The sequence below is a fragment of the Theropithecus gelada genome, chromosome X (assembly GCF_003255815.1).
Source record: "Theropithecus gelada isolate Dixy chromosome X, Tgel_1.0, whole genome shotgun sequence".
Classification (NCBI taxonomy): Eukaryota; Metazoa; Chordata; class Mammalia; order Primates; family Cercopithecidae; genus Theropithecus; species Theropithecus gelada.
The window spans coordinates 41,557,643-41,577,149 of NC_037689.1; the positions used below are offsets into that span (position 1 = coordinate 41,557,643).

Genomic DNA, 19,507 nt, shown 5'->3' on the forward strand with positions numbered 1-19,507 from the left:
TGGTCTTGAACTTCTGGCCTCAAGTGATTCGCCCACCTTGGCCTCCCAAAGTCCTGGGATTACAGGCGTTAGCCACCACACCCAGCCAGAATGTATTAATTCTAATGGACTTAAATCGAGCACTGTTTACGTATCACTATGTTCTTTGTGTATTTGTGGTAAACTTTTAAAATAATTTCCAGCATGATTGTGTTTACTTATATATTCACTAATATAGCTAGTAATACTTTATTCATAAAGCTACTTTAGAAATAAGATGAAAATAGTTTCAAATTGAAGTCACCAGCTACCAATTCATGTTCTTGAGAAAAGAAACTAGAATTAAAAACATGGTACTGCCCTATCAGTACCATTGTGCAAAATGAATGCCCAAGCTTTATCAAGCAGCAGAATCACCTGAACTTTTTAAAAGCTTCTAAGACTTCTATCCCTACTCCTGCCCCCATCACAAAATTTTGATGCTGTAGTGCACCTGGAGCAGGACCAGGTTAGAAACACACTGACATGGAGTCGCTGTGGGAGCCCCAAGCTTAACAAGTTTAAATATCCAATAATGATCAGGGCGATATCTCAGATGGTTTAGATTTTGATCTAGTAGAAAGCTAAGGGTTAAAACACATGATCTTAAAGTCCCTTTCCAAGCTAAGATTCAATAATCTTGCCATTAAGAAAATAAGATTCTATTATGCATAATCACCACGATCAACTCAGTCAGGGGATTAAAACTCACTGAGGTCACAGCCCTCCCTGAGTCACAAGACTGCCCCCCTCTACCACATTTTCTGCACTACAACAGTTACAAAGCCTGAAGAAACCGCCAGATGATGTGGGTTCTTATTGGTAACACACTTGTACTTAATTATTCCAGACCCTACTTGGAATAACATTTCTCACAACAGAATCTAACAGGTTCCAGTTGTTAGTTTTAGAAATTGTTTTTCTGAAAGAAAACTGTATGTTTGAAGTTTCAAGAATAATTTGAGCTGGAATCGATTGGTTTTGAGGGCCCCGTGGATGGGGAACAACTGGATAGTCATACATCTTGATTATTTACCACTGATAGAAAAGACAGTCAAGCTCCTTCTAGAAAGCATAGCCTGCTGAACACTGCAAAACGACAAGTTTGCTTACGAATTAATAATAACTAAATATTTTCCCTAATTGACTTAATTTCAGAATTTGTAGGAAAAAACAGTGCAAGCCCATAAATCCAGGCAAAGGTTGTTCTTTTGAGTTGAAATAGCCAACTTCTGAAGAGAATTCTTTAAAATGCAGACAGAAATAAGTTAAATACCATGATTCCACCTGATTGGACACTTGGGGAAGGCATAATACAGCAGACAATAATGGTGAGGAGCACAGTTCTATCAGGACAATTCAGACACCCAGATAATGCTGCCCACTTGAGCTCAGGTTGCACAGCCAGTTGGCCCGGATTCCAATGCTCTCTTTGCTCCTCACTAGCTTGTGTGACTGTGAGTATGGCTTTTAACACTGATATGCCTCAGTTACCTGTCATAGAGTGGTAGAAGAATTTAATTAGATTAAAAAAACATGGAAAGGGGCTGGGCATGGTGGCTCATGCCTGTAATCCTGGCACTTCGGGAGGCCGAGGCAGGTGGATTGTTTGAGACCAGGAATTTGAGACCAGCCTGGCCAATATGGCAAAACCCCGTCTCTACTAAAAATACAAATATCAGCCAGGCATGGTGGTGGACGCCTGTAATCCCAGCTACTCAGGAGGCTGAGGCACGAGAGCTGTTTGAACCTGGGAGTAAGAGGTTGCAGTGAGCCCAGATTGCACCACTGCACTCCAGCCTGGGTGACAGAGTGAGACTCAATCTCAAAAAACAAACAAACAAAAAAACATGGAAAGGGCTTGGCCTCATTCCTGCCTGGCATACAGTAAATGCTTAACAAATTTTTGTCACTGTACACAGACAGACATGGGTAGATTATACATACAATGCCAGGCAGCCAGTAAGTCTTGAATAGAATGCAGCCACTATTACTCCATAAAGTAACACAGCCATCAGGGCCAAAAAGCTAACTGTAGGTTCATTTAGCACATTCTAACAGTTGCCGGATTAATTCAGCCAGAAATTTCTCAAGTGGCATTTTAATCTGGACCATCTTTACAGAGTATCTTTGTAGAACAATGTTTAAAGCACTGAATTCCCAAAGGCAGGTCATAGGAGCTAAAACTATCATCCTCTAGGAGAAGTTACATTTGTGACAATATTCCATTCAGTCTGTCTCATTTGAATTTATATCCTCTGGTGCCTAACACACAGCAGATGCCCACATGCCCAAGGACACCAGGACTAAATGTTGTGAGCAAGATGAGGCTCTGCACATTATAATACATACCTGGGCTGGGCACAGTGGCTCCCGCCTATAACCCTGGCATTTTGGGAGGCCAAGGTGAAAGGATCACTTGAGCCCAGGAGTTCAAGACCAGCCTGGGCAACGTAGTGATACCCCCATCTCTACGAAAAATTTTTTTAAAAAACCAAAAAACAGGTGATGTGGTGCATGCCTATAGTCCCAGTTACTTGGGAGGCTGAGGTGGTAGAATCATCTGAGCCTGGGAGGTTGAGGCTGCAGTGAGCCATGATCATACCACTACACTCCAGCCTAGGTGATGGAATGACACACTGTCTCTAAATAAATTAATTAATTAACACACCCAGAAAAATTACTGCTACCTTGTGAAGAGAGACAAACATCTTGAAAATAATCATCCATATAATTCACAAAATTAATGGTCCTTGAGTTTAAAGTTTAAAGAAAAGTGAAATGTGATTAAAGAGATCCATGTCAGGGTCTTTGAATGTAGAACAGTAACCTGAAAATCTACTTTATGACACTTGTTGAAGAAGTAGATTTGTGATCCCTTCCTAAATCAAGAAGAACAAAGTAACTGTGAGCTTTATCTCGGAGTGGTACAATTTTGCAAAATACTGGCCTTTCGCCTCATGGATCAAAAAAGAACAGCCACATTCACCAACCACTTTAAACAAATATCAAAATGGGCTCCAAATGTGTCAAAGAGAGATCTAAAACACCTAGCAAATGAAAGCTGAGGCCACGGCAAGTGAGCTGCAAATGGTCATGCTCAGCACACAGAGGACATGCAAGTTGCAAGTTTACACACTTCACCCATCAACAACTGGGCAGGCAGAGGGGAAAATGTACTTTTGCCGAACACATACAAAAACAGGCAGAGAAAACAGTTCACTTCCTCACAGACAGAGTCAGATAAATTTAAAGATCAACAAGCATATTCTTTTAACCCCTATCATAGCTTCCTGCCTTCCACATGTCTATCTGTGAGCTACAAAATGTTGAGGGCCTGTGTCCTGTTGAACTTTATCAAATGTCCCCTAACAGACAAATGTCCCCTAAAAGAGGAGGCAGACACATGCACTAAGGCGTGAACATGCCACTACACTCCAGCCTGGGCAACAGAGTACAACCCATCTCAAAAAAAAAAAAAAAAAAAACGCTTAAGGTAGGCTCTCTGACAGTGGTAACATGGACAGAAAGGCATGTGGGTATAAAAACAGGATTCCTGACCTGGCGTGGTGGCTCACGCCTGTAATCCCAGCACTTTGGGAGGCTGAGGCGGGCGGATCACCTGAGGCAGGGAGTTTGAGACCAGCCTGACCAACATGGAGAAACCCTGTCTCTACTAAAAATACAAAATTAGCCAGGCATGGTGGTGCGTGCCTGTAATCCCAGCTACTCGGGAGGCTGAGGCAGGAAAATCACTTGAACCTGGGAGGCGGAGGCTGCGGTGAGCTGAGATTGCACCATTGTACTCCAGCCTAGACAACAAGAGTGAAACTCCCTCTCAAATAAATAAATAAATAAATGAGATTCCACAAGATTACCCAATTCAATCTGGGGACACATTATTCTTACATCAAATAGGACATGCATAAAGCTACTTTCAAAAGTGCACACCTATGCCAATATGATAATTATTACCTAAAGATGCTTTTTCAGCTTTTAGAATTCTCTACAGAGTCCTGGTTATTGTTAAACTCCACTGCATCCACCTACTGAATTTTCAATAATAGGCCTAAAACATTTCCAGTGGGTGAAGACTTGAAAATAGACTCAGCCATCTGAAAGAATAGAAGTTTCTTTTTCTGCCAAATGTGACAGCTACAAGTAGCGCAGCCCCAGCCACTCCTGCTACATCCTTTCTGCCCTAGGTAGAACAAGCATCTCTCAAGAGCATGACTTCCCCTCCCTTGAAGTGCTCCAGCTGAAACTAGAGGACACCTGAGCAGGTAAGTGCAGGGCAATTCAGGCCCAGAGGAGAGGACCCATTCCCTCACCCAGTGACCAGCACTGCGGCACACTCACTGGGGGGCTGGCCACTGTGCTAAACAATTTCCAGCATTCTCTGGTTTAATCCTCTGAACAGGCCGATGAGGTAGTCGGGTTCTCAAAAGGAAACAGATGGCCCACTCGAATTAGGGTAATATCGGGTAGGATTAATAGACTTTCACAGGATGGGTGAGGTATAAAGAAAGCCCAAGGTGGTAGCCTGGGACTTGAAACAAGGGAGCCCCCAGACCTGAAGGAAAGAGGAGAGATGGGTAAGGAGGAAGGTGAGCTTGATTGGAGCAGCCACCCATCCCGTGAGGGACAGGGCCAGCCCAAAATCCACATGAGCAGGGAGCTGGCGGGATAACCGCCTTCCCCCGCCTCCCAATCTCACTCGCCTCCCTCCCTCCCTGCCATCTCCCACCAGGGCTTCCCTTGAGCCAAAGCCCATGGGAAGCCACAGGACAGGAGCCTGCTGCCATGCCCACACTGGCCTAGCCCAAAGCAGAGCAGATGAGGCAATGGCGAGACCTTCTGGTCAAGACATCACCTCCATTTCACAGCAAGGAGTCCTCTCTGAGCAGGGGGAGGGTCAGGTTCCAGCTCTCGCGTGGGCAGTTCCTGCACTGCATTTCCCTGCCCTGGTTCCCTCCACAGTCACTGACAGCATGCCAGCCCTATGCTATGAGCAAATTCCATAGGCTTTCTCAGTGCCTCCCAACTCAGTTTTCTGAATCTGTAGATTCATGGTTTAAAATGAGGTGACACTAGGCCAATAAGACACATAAAGGTGTTCAAAATACTACCTACCCTCAAAACTGGAGCTGATGCTGCAGTCCCTTCTCCTTCCCAGGCTCCTCCTCTCTCTTTCCCATGGTCCTCCTCTCCTTCCCACGGTCCTCCTCTCCTTCCCACAGTCCTCCATCCTTCCCAGGGCCCTCCTCCCTCTTTCCCACAGTCCTCCTTGCCTTCACACATTCTTCCTTCCTTCCCAGGGTCCTCCTATCTCTTTCCCATGGTCTTTCTCCCCTTCCCACAGTCCTCCTTCCTTCCCAGGGTCCTCCTCTGTCTTTCCCACAGTCTTCCACCCCTTCCCACAGTCCTCCTTCCTTCCCAGGGTCCTGCACCCTCTTTCCCACAGTCCTCCTCGCCTTCCCAAAGTACTCCTTCCTTCCCAGGGTCCTCCTCTCTCTTTCCCATGATCCTTCTCCCCTTCCCACAGTCCTCCTTCCTTCCTAGGGTCCTCCTCCCTCTTTCCCACCGTCCACCTCACCTTCCCACAGTCCTCCTTCCTTCCCAGGGCCCTCCTCTCTCTTCCCCACAGTCCTGCTCACTTTCTCACAATCTTGCTATCCTTCCCACAGTCTTCCCTCCTTCCCAGGGTCTTCTCTCTTTCCCAAAGTCCTCCTCTGTCATTCCTTCCTCCTTCATCTTCACTCTAACAACTGCCCCTTTTATCTGGAAAACCCTCTTTCCACACTAGAATGCAGCTCAACTTCAGGGATGCTCCTTTCCTAAAACTGGGGTCTTTGTTTGGATATGCAAAAGAACTCCCATTCACACCTCCACAGAGGCGATCTGTGGTGGCCCAGATGCAGCACTTTCCCACTCTTAAAATGGGAGAGAGAGGCTGGATTCAAGTGTAGTCCAGTGCAGGGAAAGCCTATATTCCTACAACTCCAGAAAGCAATGTTTAGTAGCATGTTCCCTACAAAACTCTCCCCAGCCTTTTCACACCAAAGAGAAAAGAAAACAGAAATGCTAGCGGGACCACCCTGAGACAAGATCCTAAAGAAAGACTTAAACAGGTTTCTATTCATTTTAGACTCTGAAAGGATAGTGATTGGAAGTCCAGTGTACATCACACATTTTTCATCAACAACCCCTTGTCATTAAAAAAACCCCTCCCACCCAGCCCTCAGGGCTCCTTTGGTGGGGGTCACCTGCTTCTGTGGGCCCAAGGTTCCCCATACTACCTGCCTCCCTGTATCCAAGGCACAGTCCTCTTAAGTATTATCTGGTAACACGGAGACTACAGCAGGGGACCTGGGGACTTCTGCATGCAGGTCTTCCTACTGAGGACAATCCATTCTTCTGAGAACAATCCATTCTTCTCCAGTATGAGATAGAAAGTTTATGGGCCGGGCGCGGTGGCTCAAGCCTGTAATCCCAGCACTTTGGGAGGCCGAGGCGGGTGGATCATGAGGTCAGGAGATCGAGACCATCCTGGCTAACACGATGAAACCCCGTCTCTACTAAAAAAAATACAAAAAACTAGCCGGGCGAGGTGGCGGGCGCCTGTAGTCCCAGCTACTCCGGAGGCTGAGGCAGGAGAATGGCGTAAACCCGGGAGACGGAGCTTGCAGTGAGCTGAGATCCGGCCACTGCACTCCAGCCTGGGTGACAGAGCGAGACTCCGTCTCAAAAAAAAAAAAAAAAAAAAAAAAAAAGAAAGTTTATGGCATGGGGACTTTTAGACCCAGTTAATACTCCCCATGAGGAACAGCCTCCAGGTGATTCTTTTCTACCCAACAATTCAAAGTATTACTTACAACTGTGTGGTAATTTATTAATATGAATGAATTACATTTTTATAATTAACCTGTAAATGACTTCTCCAAAAGGCATAATTTTCAAAACATTACTGAAGAAGTAAGTTTTGTTCAATGCTTCATGGACATAAAAGGGTAAGGTAAAATGATATTGCTCCTATCAAAAAGGCAATATGAGTCGGGCGTGGTAGCTCACATCTGTAATCCCGGCACTTCGAGAGGCTGCAGTGGGCGGATCACTTGAGGTCAGGAGTTTGAGAGTAGCCTGGCCAATATGGTGAAACCCCATCTCTACTAAAAAAAAAAAAATACAAAAATTAGTCAGGCATGGTGGCACGTGCCTGTAATCCCAGCTACTCGGGAGGCTGAGGCACGAGAATCATTTGAACCTGGGAGGTGGAGGTTGCAGTGAGCTGAGATCAAGATCATGCCACTGCACTCCAACCTGGGCAACAGAGCAAAGACTCTGTCTCAAAAAAAAAAAAAAAAAAGAAAAAAGGCAATATGAATACAAAGGTGGAAAACATTGCATAATTTGAATTCTATATTCATTCATTCACTTAAAGCATTTCATAGGCCGGGCGCTGTGGCTCACGCCTGTAATCCCAGCACTTTGGGAGGCTGAGACTGGCGGATCACGAGGTCAGGAGATTGAGACCACCCTGTCTCTACTAAAAATACAAAAAATTAGCCGGGTGTGGTGGCGGGTGCCTGTAGTCCCAGCTACACGGGAGGCTGAGGCAGGAGAATGGCGTGAACCCGGGAGGCGGAGCTTGCAGTGAGTGGAGATCATGCCACTGCACTCCAGCCTGGGCGACACAGCGAGACTCCACCTCAAAAAAAAAAAAAAGGCATTCCATAATTTAGATTCTACATTTATTTATTTGTTTATTTATTTAGAGACAGGGAGTGCTCTGGCATGATCATGGCTCACAGGAGTCTCAACCTCCCGGGCTCAAGTGATCCTCCCACCATAGCCTCCCAAGTAGCTGAGACTACAGGTGCAAACCACCATGCCTGACTAATTTTTTTATTTTATTTTTGTAGAGACAGGGGTCTCCCTATATTGCCCAGGTTGGTCTCAAACTCCTGGGCTCAAGTGACCCTCCTGTCTCAACCCCCCAAAGTGCTGGGATTATAGGCATGAGCCACCATGTCTGGCTGAATTCTACATTTAATTGTTATTTCATTTAAGTGGTCAAAACTGAGTTTTACCTCCATTTTGCAAGGAATAGAAAAAAGTAAAATTATTTTAAACTCCCAAAGCAAATAAACAAGTACATACAACAATTTAACAAGCTTTACTTTTTTTTTTTTTTTTTTTTTTTTTTTTGAGACAGTCTCACTCTCTTGCCCAGGCTGGAGTGCAGTGGCACAATGTGGGCTCACTGAAACCTCCACCTCCCGAGATCAAACGATTCTTCTGCCTCAGTCTCCCAAGTAGCTGGGACTACAGGCACATGCCACCACACCTAGCTAATTTTTGTATTTTTTTTTAGTAGAGATGGGGTTTCACCATATTGGCCAGGCTGGTCTCAAACTCCTGATCTCAAGTGATCTGCCCACCTCAGCCTCCCTGAGTGCTGGGATTACAGGCGTGAGCCACTGTGCCCAGCCTTAGCATATTCTAGGAAGTGATACACAGTGGAAAGAGATCATCCTGAGCCTTAAAAAAGCAATTTCAAAACAAGTATCCCAGATACCAAGGGCAAAACTATACATGCTTCTCTTGATATCACAAAGGAGTTCAAGCCATCCCCTAAGAGAGTTCATACAATTCATCCTCAAGCGCCCCCATAGCCTTTGGTCAGCAGAGCCCACACAGGAGACAGGAAAAGGGTTTTGCTTTGTACTCACTCTTACAAAGTTGTCAGGGAACAAACCTCTCCTGCCGTTGATCTGTCCCTCCCACCAGCCTCCATCCTCCTTCCTGATGTTGGTGATGATTTCACCCACGCTGATCGTCAGCTCATCGTCGTGCTGGGCCTGGTAGTCAAACTCCACTATGGCCTCCACTGGAAGGAACAGGGAAAACAAAGTAATTTAGGTCAGATGTTGGAGAAGGCTGACGCCCAGTATCCCTTGAAGGCCAGTAAAGTCACATTAAAGGGACTTCCCCTCTACAAATATTCAAAATAACAGGGCCACACACAGTAACCCAATGTTGGTTAACCTGAAGCCTACAGCACAGAAACCACAAAGTGCTGGTCCGTGGTCAGGCACAAGCAGGGTGGCCTACAGGTCTTGGGGCCAGCAGGCGCTTGAGAGGGGAAGCTGCATGATGACAGCCAGCTAACAACATTTGCCCTACCCAGAGGGTGTCCAGCATTGTCTCCCTGAGCTCAGTGTACAGACAACAGATGTCAGTTTAACTTCTGGCTCTCCCATCCCCCGCCAATACCATGTGATGCTAACCTCTCTGGGTCTCAGTTGTACAAAATGTCAAAGCTAATAATCCCCATCTGATATGGTTTGGCTGCGTCCCCACCCAAATCTCACCTTGAATTGTAGTTCCCATAATGCCCAAGTGTTGTGGGAGGGACCCGGTGGGAGGTAATTGAACTATGAGGGCAGTTACCCTCATGCTGTTCTTGTGATAGTGAGTTCTCACAAGATCTGATGGTTTTATAAGGGGCTTTTCCCCCTTTTGTTTGGCATTTCTCCTTCCTGCCACCATGTGAAGAAGGATGTGTTTGCTTTCCCTTCTGTCATGATTGTAAGTTTCCTGAGGCCTCCCCAGTCATACTGAACTGGGTCAATTAAACCTCTTTCCTTTATAAATTACCCAATCTTGAATATGTCTTTATTAGCAGCATGAGAACAGACTAATAACACCATCCTACGGAGGTAACACTCATCTTGCAGTGACAACACGTGTAAAGACAGCTGGTATAGAGGGCCCGGCTGGCCAAGCCAATGTCTCAGACTGCCTACATCAAAACCACAACTGCCCTCTCAACAGATGAGCTCTTACGCATCAATTCCATGTTACATTGTTCTCCTGATCTACGGCAACCTCTCATACTTGGTAACGAGCAAAGGCAACAGGTAAGAAAGGTGGGTCTTCTCATTGACAAAGTGCCAATGCAAATTAGCAGCATAACCAATCCAAAAATTAGTTAACTTATCCATATATCAATTATGCAATTCATTTAAACTGGGCTTCTCCTCATGACCACCTCAATATGAACCAATTTCATAACCTTTTCCTTTTTTTTTCAGATGGAGTCTCACTCTGTCACCCAGACTGGAGTGTAGTGGTGCAATCTCAGATCACCGCAACTTCCGCCTCCCACGTTCGAGCGATTCTCCTTGAATGCATGCCACCCCACCCAGCTAATTTTTGTATTTTTAGTAGGGACGGGGTTTCACCATGTTGGCTAGGCTGGTCTCGAACTCCTGACCTCAGATGATCCGCCCGCCTCGGCCTCCCAAAGTGCTGGGATTACAGGCGTGAGCCACCGTGCCCGGCCACCTTTTCCTTTTTTATTTGCAGATCCATATCAATGAATGAATGAATGAATGAATGGCAAATGAATGAATACAAGGATAGCAAAAATTAGATAAAACCCCAAGTGGTGAATTAGCAATTAAGAAATTATGATAAAATAATGGAAGAGGGAAAGTTAAATGAGCTCTGTAAAGCATGCATATACTAAAATTAACTCAAAATAGATCACAGACCTAAGTGTAAGAGGTAAAATTGTAAAACTTTTTATAAGAATGGATAGGAGAAAATCTTAATGACCTTAGGTTTGGCAAAGATTTCTTAAATAGGAGACAAAAAGTATAAATGAGTTAAAAACAACAACAACAAACTTCAATAAACTGAGATAGGTTTTCAAGGAAAAACACTGGTAGGTGAGTGGGTGCCCATCACATGGGCTTTGCATATCCATTTGGGATACATTCCCAAAGCACTTCCGGTTCCAAACATCCTATCCACCCAAGTTGGTGTGCTCTGTCTGTCCACTCATAACATCTGCTAAACCAGACAGTTCATAAGCAACTCGAAGTGGAAATTCCTTTCCTATATCATTTTTGTATTCCAAAGTTAGCTGGCTGACTTTACTGCATAAATCTGCCCAGGATGAAGTTGCGTTGTGAACCATTCTTATCACTTATTAACAGAAAGGAGGAGTGGAAGAACATGAACAAGGCAACCTTTGCAGATTTCTCTGTGTTCCTGACAATACGCAGGCATGAACACTCTAACTTTATGGTATCATGCTACGCCCCTAACCCCAGCAGTTAAAATGAGCCATCATAACAATTGAAACAGGTCAATTAAAACACAGCTTTCCTCAGATCGCCTAGATAGTGATCTATTAAACCTTTGCCAGCTCACATCTGTAATCCCAACACTTTGGGAGGCCAAGGTGGGAGGATCACTTGAGGCCAGGAGTTCGAGCCCAGTCTGGGCAACATAGCAAGACCCCATCTCTACAAAAGAAATTTTAAAATTAGCCAGGCGTGGTGACACGCACCTGTAGTCCCAGCAACTGGGGAGGGTAAGGCAGAAGGATGGCTTGAGCCCAGGAGTTTGAGGCTGCAGTGAGCCATGACTGCACCACTGCACTCCAGCCTGGGTGACAGAGTGAGACCCTGACTCAAAAACAAACAAAAAAGCTTTGCTATAGAAACTGAGATTACAGTAACCACTGTTCATGTGCCAGATACTTTTTCCTACACTATCTCACTTAACCCTCCCAACATTCTGATGCCTATCTTCCCAGTTAAAGAGCCTAAAGCTCAGCAAAGAAGCTAAGCTTATTTTCTGACCTAGTGCTCTCCAGTGGGATGTGTTTGCTTCAAGCATCCATTGAGACGATGGGAGAAAAAAATTACAATTCTATTCATTTTGTTTTAACTTTTAAAAAGTAATAATTCAACTTATCTATTGTTCCATTGACAGAATGGCACAGGCTCCTTCACCTAGCCTCCAGGACACACAGTCAGGGATCCTTCAAGGGGCAGGAAGCAGCCAGAGGGACAGTGGAACCAAGGAGTACCACCAGAGCAAGCACCAGCATTCTATATGATGCTAACTTCTCTAGGTCTCAGTTGTATGTCAAAGCTAATAATTCTCATCTGATATGGTTTGACTGTGCCCCACCATGGGGTGCCCTGCAGTTCTCTGGTGCCTCCTGGGAAAGCCTGCTTATGGCTATGACCCCTTCTTGCTGAAATCACCCTCACAAAGTGGGTCAGCTGCTTGAAAAGATTTGTGTAAAGAAAGTAGGAGCTGTAGACAACATGAGGCCAAGTGCCAAGAAAATGGTAGAGCTGGCCAGGCGCAATGGCTCATGCCTGTAATCCCAGCACTTTGGGAGGCCAAGGTCAGGAGTTTGAGACCAGCCTAGCCAACATGGTGAAGCCCCATCTCTACTAAACATACAAAAATTAGCCGGACTTGGTGGCGGGTGCTTGTAATCCTAGCTACCCCAGAAGCTGAGGCAGGAGAATCGCTTGAAACCAGAAGGTGGAGGTTACAGTGAGCCAAGATTGTGCCACTGTACTCCAGCCTGGGTGAAAGAGCAAAACTCTATCAAAAAAAAAAAAAAAAAGGAAGGAAGGAAGGAAAGAAGGAAGGAAGAAAAAATAATAGAGGTGTCACTTCAGCTTCTGCTGGGAGCTCTTTGCCCGCCACATGGGGAAGACACATCAGATCTTATGGGGAGATGGCCCCCAAACTTTCAGTTATCAAGATCATTTGTAATATGGGTTTCCTTCCACCCTTGACATTGGTGTGGAACCATCAGGATTAGCAAGATATTTTAAAACTATATACCTGAATCATGAAGAAAATGTCTTCATTTTTCCACCAATGTCTAAAGGCATACAATACTCAATTGTATGTGTTTCAAAAGTTTGTTAAGCCTAATAATAACAGTGTAAGAGCTTCTCTGGGGTTTTCTTGATCTTCAATTAGTACAGTAATATATGTATACAATCTATACATAATTAAGAAGATACTAAAAAAAGATGTTTTGTTTTGAGACAGGGTCTGGCTCTGTTGCCCAGGCTAGAGTACAGTGGCACCATCTCAGCTCACTGCAACCTCCGTCTCCCAGGCTCAAGTGTTCCTCCCACCTTAGCCTTCCAAGTAGCTGGGACTACAGGTGCATACCACCACACCCAGCTAATTTTTGTATTTTTTGTAGAGACAGGATTTCACTGTGTTGGTCAGGCTGACTTCAAATGTTCCTGCCTGTCTTGGCCTCTCAAAGTGCTGGGATTACAGGCGTGAGCGACCACCCCGGCCATTGCCCTTTCTTTAAACTTAAGTAATCATGTACAGCCTCCTGGCCTTCTGGCCACAGCTGGGCCCTGACTGCCTCCACATCACCTTCTAAGCTCTTCTAGACCCAAGACCTCCCTGGCCCCTGCCACTGAAGCAATCCCAAGCTGTGTCTTGTCTTCCCCGTGAGCCCCTGAATGCCTTCTGGGTATGGATCACCCTTAGTTCTGCTGGGGCCCCTATAAGGATCCATGACATGCAGTAGGTGCTCAATAAAGACTTGATCAACTGACCGCTCAGGTTGCATTTTATGATGATAGACCGTTCCCAGCCCAACAAAGGTGCTACTAAAATGTCAAGTGTCAATCACATTTTGCAAATTGAGTCATATTCTTCCGTGCACTAAGGGAGCTTGCTATTTAAAAGATCCTGTGGTTAATTCTTTTGTAACATGAATAATTACTTCCTGCTTTACCTTTCCTGTCAAGATGAATTTTTTTTTTACATATCAGGTTTCTCTAAGAAGAGGAAACCTGTGGCTTTGTTAAGAGCTTATAAATCATGAGGATATGTCTCTCCTACCCACTCTAAGGGCTCTTTCCAGGGCCCTCTGCAAGCCTCTGAGAGGTTCAGAACTTTGCTGTCCAATACAGTGTCACTGCAAATGTGGCTAATGACTACTTGGAATGTGGCTAGTCTGAACTGACATGTGCTATAAGATACATCCCAAGTTCCAAAGACTTGTTTAGAAAAAAATAATGTGAAATAGCTCATTATTTTCATATCAACTGCATGTTGAAGTGATGTTTTAGATCTGCTGGGTTAAATAAATATATTATTCAAATTAATTTTACCTTTTAAAAATTTTATTACTGTGACTACTAGAACATTTAAAATGACATGTGGCTTGTATCATGTCCCTATAGAACAAAATGGTTTAGGATGATACTTGGCAAACAGGTGGTGAAGATCTTGGATGATACAAACACAACCAAAATTATATCACAAGAGCCCAGAAGAAAGTCTGTGCCCTCAAAATCCATTTCCTTGCCTTCAAGAGGCTGCAGGTAACTGCAGGAAGGATGAAATATTACCTAAGATTTTTTTTAAGTGGTACCCTTTGAGAAATTACCTCTGGGCATGAGCAGAAAATTAAAGCATTAAGCTAAATAAAATACATCAGAGGTGTAATTAGGGTCACAGTAAACGAAATCCCATATTTAAAGACACCATAAATTACAAAACTTAAGAACATCTCCCCATCAGAAAAATACCACCCTCCAGCTGTCTGCTGTGCCAAAAGCCAGCCTCCACAAGTTTGCTATACCTACAGTCACTGCAAAAACCAATGCTACAGTTAACCCCATGTTACAAAAAGATAGAGCCAGGGGAGATAAGAGATCTGCTTAGAAACGCAAAACACTTCACCCTCCCCTATCTCTACCTTCAAACTTGCTGGAATGTCTCCTCCCTCAAAGATGAAATGGGTGGTTTTTAACTGTGGGTTGGCTAAGCCAGCTGCCTAGCAGCTTCTCAGGGCCAGTTTCTCACAGTGGCGGAGGTGGTGGTGGTGGTATATCCGTGGCCCTGTTCTGTGACCCAGTCCCTCCCTACCTCCCTCTGCTCACTGTCCTTCCTCTCTCCTAGGACCAGTTCACCTTGCTATAATTTCACACTGACTTACCCCAACCAGACTGCAACCTTCATCAGGGAAAAGCCCTTATCTTTGCCAGGATTCTAAATCCCTCACCTGGCATCCTGTCTGCTTCAATAAATATTTGAATAAACCAGAAAGCATGAAGGAGAATGAAAGTTTCCAATTAATTTCCTCTGCTGTACACACATATACACAATGTCGCAGAGGTCTCAGTGCCATAAGCTTTAATCATTTCAAAAGTAGAAATGTTACACACTTACTGCTTTTGCACTTATTCTGTTCTGTGAGTTCTGAAGAATAAATTTTTAATTTTAGTGTTTTGTTTTAGTCTTCTGAAGAGCATAGAAAATCAAGAAGTAATTTTTTGCCAAAAAAGACTTCACCAAAAAAGATCATGAGTGCTGAGCATTAGAGATGGAAAGAACATCAGATATCATCGTGTCTATTTTTTTTTTTCTGAATTTTACAGATGAGGAACTGAGTCCTAGAAGGTTCCATGACTTAGGCCTAGAGAGATTGAGAGGTTAATAATGGCAGCATCAAGCCCGGGGCTACGCTCTCCTAAATTACCGTCCACTGGAGAGAAGGAAGGATCTAAAAGAGAAAGCAGAGAAACCTAAGACCAGTGAGATACAGACTTTCACACCATTGATGCGGGCAGAGGGGGTCTCTTTTTTTCTTTCATGTATAACATAGTTTCCAAAATACCCAGAAAAAGTTACACCAGTCAGGAACATATTTAAAAACCTATGTTCAACTCTAAAAAGACAGAAAACCGATCAGTGGCTGCCTAGGGCTGGGGATGGGAATGGGGATGGACTGCAGATGGGTATGAAGAATCTTTTTGGGGTGACGGAAATATTCTCAAATTAAACTGTGGTGAGAGTTACAGGATGCTGTAAATTTACTTGAAAAGTATTAAACTGTACACTTAAAATGGGTGAAATTTTATACCTCAATACAGCTCTTACAAATAAAAATTGGCCAAGCTCACTGGCTCACGCATGTAATCCCAACACTTCGAGAGGTCGAGGCGGGCAGATCACAAGGTCAGGAGTTCAAGACCAGTCTGACCAACATGGTGAAACCCTGACTCTACTAAAAATACAAACATTAGCTGGGTGTGGTGGCACGTGCCTGTAATCCCAGCTATTCAGGAGGCTGAGGCAGGAGAATAGCTTGAACCCGGGAGGCAGAGGTTGCAGTGAGTTGAGATCATGCCACTGCACTCCAGCCTAGGCAACAGAGCAAGAATCTGTCTCTAATAATAATAATAATAATAATAATAATACAATTAAAATTAAAAGTCTACACAATATATATTTAAGAATTTATTATTGTAGATTTTCAGTCATTGGGGTGGTAGACTGTGTTTGTGCCCTAGCGGGAGAACACTCCCCATGTAGGGAGGGGAACTATTTGGGGGAACTTCCCCTCCACCATGAGATAGTTTGATGGGACTGTCCATCAACATGTCCTGCCCTCTGCCAGCCAATGTATGGCATAGGACCCAACTGTGATCAAAGCAATGTGACAAACACTGGAGATGGCTGGAGCAGATTCCCCCACCAGGGCTCTCAGAAGTGAGATCCCTGAAGCTGCCCAGTTGCCATCTTTCTGAGACCTGATCCTCTAGCTTCTCCTTCCACCCTATAAACCACCCCAATGCCTTCTGATAAATCCTTTTTGCTACCTTAGTTAAGGAAGAGTTGGTTTCTTTTACTTAAAACCAGAGAACCATGACAGATATTCATGCATCAACTTTTTTTTTTTTTTTTTTTTTGAGACGGAGTCTTGCTCTTGTCCCCCAGGCTGAAGTGCAAGGGCGTGATCTCAGCTCACTGCAACCTCCGCCTGCTGTGTTCAAGCAATTCTCTTGCCTCAGCCTCCCGAGTAGCTGGGATTACAGGCGCCTGCCACCACGCCTGGCTAATTTTTATATTTTTTAGTAGAGACGGGGTTTCACCATGTTGGTCAGGTTGGTCTCAAACTCCTGACCTCAGGTGATCTACCCACTCTGGCCTCCCAAAGTGCTGGGATGACAGGCGTGAGCCATTATGCCCAGCCATGCATCAACTTTACATACACACAGACTCTTCTCTACGCAAGTCTGCACAAGACCAAGTTTTCACCATTCAGTGCCTTCCCATTAGTGTCAGGGCTAAAGGGTTTGGGGGCCTGAATTTCCCAGGTGAAGGCCACAGGTACTGTGGGGATCTCTGTGTACAATAAAGCTGACCTAACATACCAGCCACGTTTTCCTTTTGGTGTCTTCACAAACACACCACTAAGGGACACCAACTCAACAAGCAGGAAATTTCCATGACATGCATCTTAAAAACTGAACATCAGCTTCCCCAACAAAGACAGGCTCAGAACACGGACCCCAGTAACAGACAGTCCCTGGACCCAAACTCTCTCCCTGGGCAGCAGCACACCTGTGGCTGGATGGCCTCTGGCAGGGTTCAACGATGTCTGTAGCAGGCACAGTAGCAGCTCAAAGAATTGGGCAGCAGCAGGGAAGGCGGAAAAGAGATGAATCAAGAAAGAAGAGAAAAAAACAACCCGACTGTGTGAGAGGAAAGAAAGGCCCACCATTGCCTGCCTCAGACACTATTAAGGATACTCTTGTCACTTGCTGCTTTCCACGACGGCCCAAGGAACCTGAGTCTCCCAGCCCATCTCTCCTCTCTTGTCACCTCTAAGCATGAGGTGTAGGAGAAAGCCCCAGCAGGCTTGGGAGCAAATTCCAGCTTAGACATTCACTGGTTATGTGACGTGGAGTGAGACTCCTAGCTCAAACCCACTTTCTTTGTGTTTAAAATCGGAAGATGATCTGTGGCAAGGGTGAGAGGTGATATCTGTAAACTGTATACAGAAGCTGCTCCATTAATGCCAGATGCTAGTCTTGCAGGCCATTATCACAGTATGCTGTGAGGGTTTCCCCCACATGCCCTCCCTACACACACCCTGGAACGGGAGCCCTTAAAGGGCAGATCTGAGCATCCTCTCCTCCTCAACTGGTGTCTGGCACATAGTAGGTACTCAATAAATGTTGGTGACTGAGTGTGCCATACGACACCAGGAGTGTCCTGAGAAAGTACTGACCTCAAACTATACCTTACCATTCAACGCAAAGAAATGCAGTCACAAATGTGAGCCTTGTTATTTAACTTGAAGGCTAGAGAAAGCTGATGATTAACACGACCAGTTGGCCACAAAACAAGTATATGCCACTGGTCCAGGCCTCTCAAGTTACTGTGATCAGCCTTGATTTCACTCTTACCTCCACCACAACCAATGCCTCTGATAGCAAAGGGGCATTCAATCAAAGATCAGAATGAGATGCAGGGCCTGGATGGGAAAGCATTCACAAAACCTGAGGGCCTTGAGTCCTCCACCACTTGCCTTCTGAAGCCTCTGTCTCACTAGGGGCTGTCCCTGGAACAAAAGCTCAAGGAGCAAAAACAAAGAGTTATCAAACACTTCCTGACTGAAATTAACCTTTGCAAACCTAACACACAGCCCTTTTAAGAATATGCATTAGAGGCCGGGCGCAGTGGCTCACGCCTGTAATCCCAGCACTTTGGGATGCCGAGGCGGGCAAATCACAAGGTCAGGAGTTCAAGACCAGCCTGGCCAAGATGGTGAAACCCTGTCTCTGTTATAAATACAAAAAAATTAGCCGGGCGTGGTGGCGGGAGCCTGTAATCCCAGCTACTCAGGAAGCTGAGGCAGAGAATTGCTTGAACCCAGGAGGCGGAGGTTGCAGTGAGTCAAGATGGCACCACTGCACTCCAGCCTGGGCGAAAGAGTAAGACTCCATCTCAAAAAAACAAAAAAAAAAAAAGAAGAAAGAATATGCATTACATAGACTGGACAAAAATAACTTGACCAGAAGAAGACTTTTTAAGTGAAAAAGAAAGAACAGAGAAAGTGGGCAGGTGACTTTGCAGGTTAAAAAACAGGCCGGGCGCGGTGGCTCAAGCCTGTAAATCCAGCACTTTGGGAGGCTGAGATGGGCGGATCACGAGGTCAGGAGATCGAGACCAACCTGGCTAACACGGTGAAACCCTGTCTCTACTAAAAATACAAAAAATTAGCTGGGCATGGTGGCGGGCGCCTGTAGTCCTAGCTACTAGGGAGGCTGAGGCAGGAGAATGGCGTGAACCTGGGAGGCAGAGCTTGCAGTGAGCCGAGATCTCGCCACTACACTCCAGCCTGGATGACAGAGCAAGACTCCGTCTCAAAACAAACAAACAAACAACAACAGAAAAAAAAGCTGGTAAAAAATAAAGACAACAGGTTAAAGCTGGATAAGCCTGTGTAGAGAATGGTTCTATACAACAATCATGGAGGGGAAAAAAATCAGTGGAATCTTAGAAAACCATTTTTTTTTCTTGAGACAGAGTCTTGCTCTGTTGCCCAGGCTGGAGTGCAGTGGCGCCATCTCAGCTAACTGCAACCTCCGCCTCCCAGGTTCAAGTGATTCTCCTACCTTGGCCTCCTGCGTAGCTGGGATTACAGGCGTGTGCCACCATGCCCAGCCAATTTTTGTACTTTTAGTAGAGATGGGGTTTTGCCATGTTGGCCAGGCTGGTCTAGAACTCCTGGTATCAAGTAATCCACCCACCTCAGCTTCCCAAAGTGTTGGGATTACAGGGGTGAGCCACTGTGCCCAGCCCGATATTCTTATTTAATTTCTAGAGCCTCCAA

The 19,507-nt window shown here is 45.1% G+C and overlaps 1 protein-coding gene across 8 annotated transcripts in view; it reads right to left on the reverse strand.

Moving 5' to 3' along the window:
• Positions 1-19,507, reverse strand: part of SH3KBP1 (SH3 domain containing kinase binding protein 1) — a 357,800-nt gene that overhangs the window by 296,188 nt on the left and 42,105 nt on the right. For 5 of the 8 annotated variants that reach the window (XM_025372230.1, XM_025372226.1, XM_025372227.1 and 2 more), the window contains exon 2: positions 8,751-8,908. In XM_025372230.1, coding sequence (XP_025228015.1) covers positions 8,751-8,908 — 158 coding nt within the window. Of the gene's footprint in view, positions 1-5,151; positions 5,219-8,750; positions 8,909-19,507 lie in introns of those variants that run through there. The other 3 variants (XM_025372232.1, XM_025372228.1, XM_025372231.1) reach the window with 1 other exon arrangement.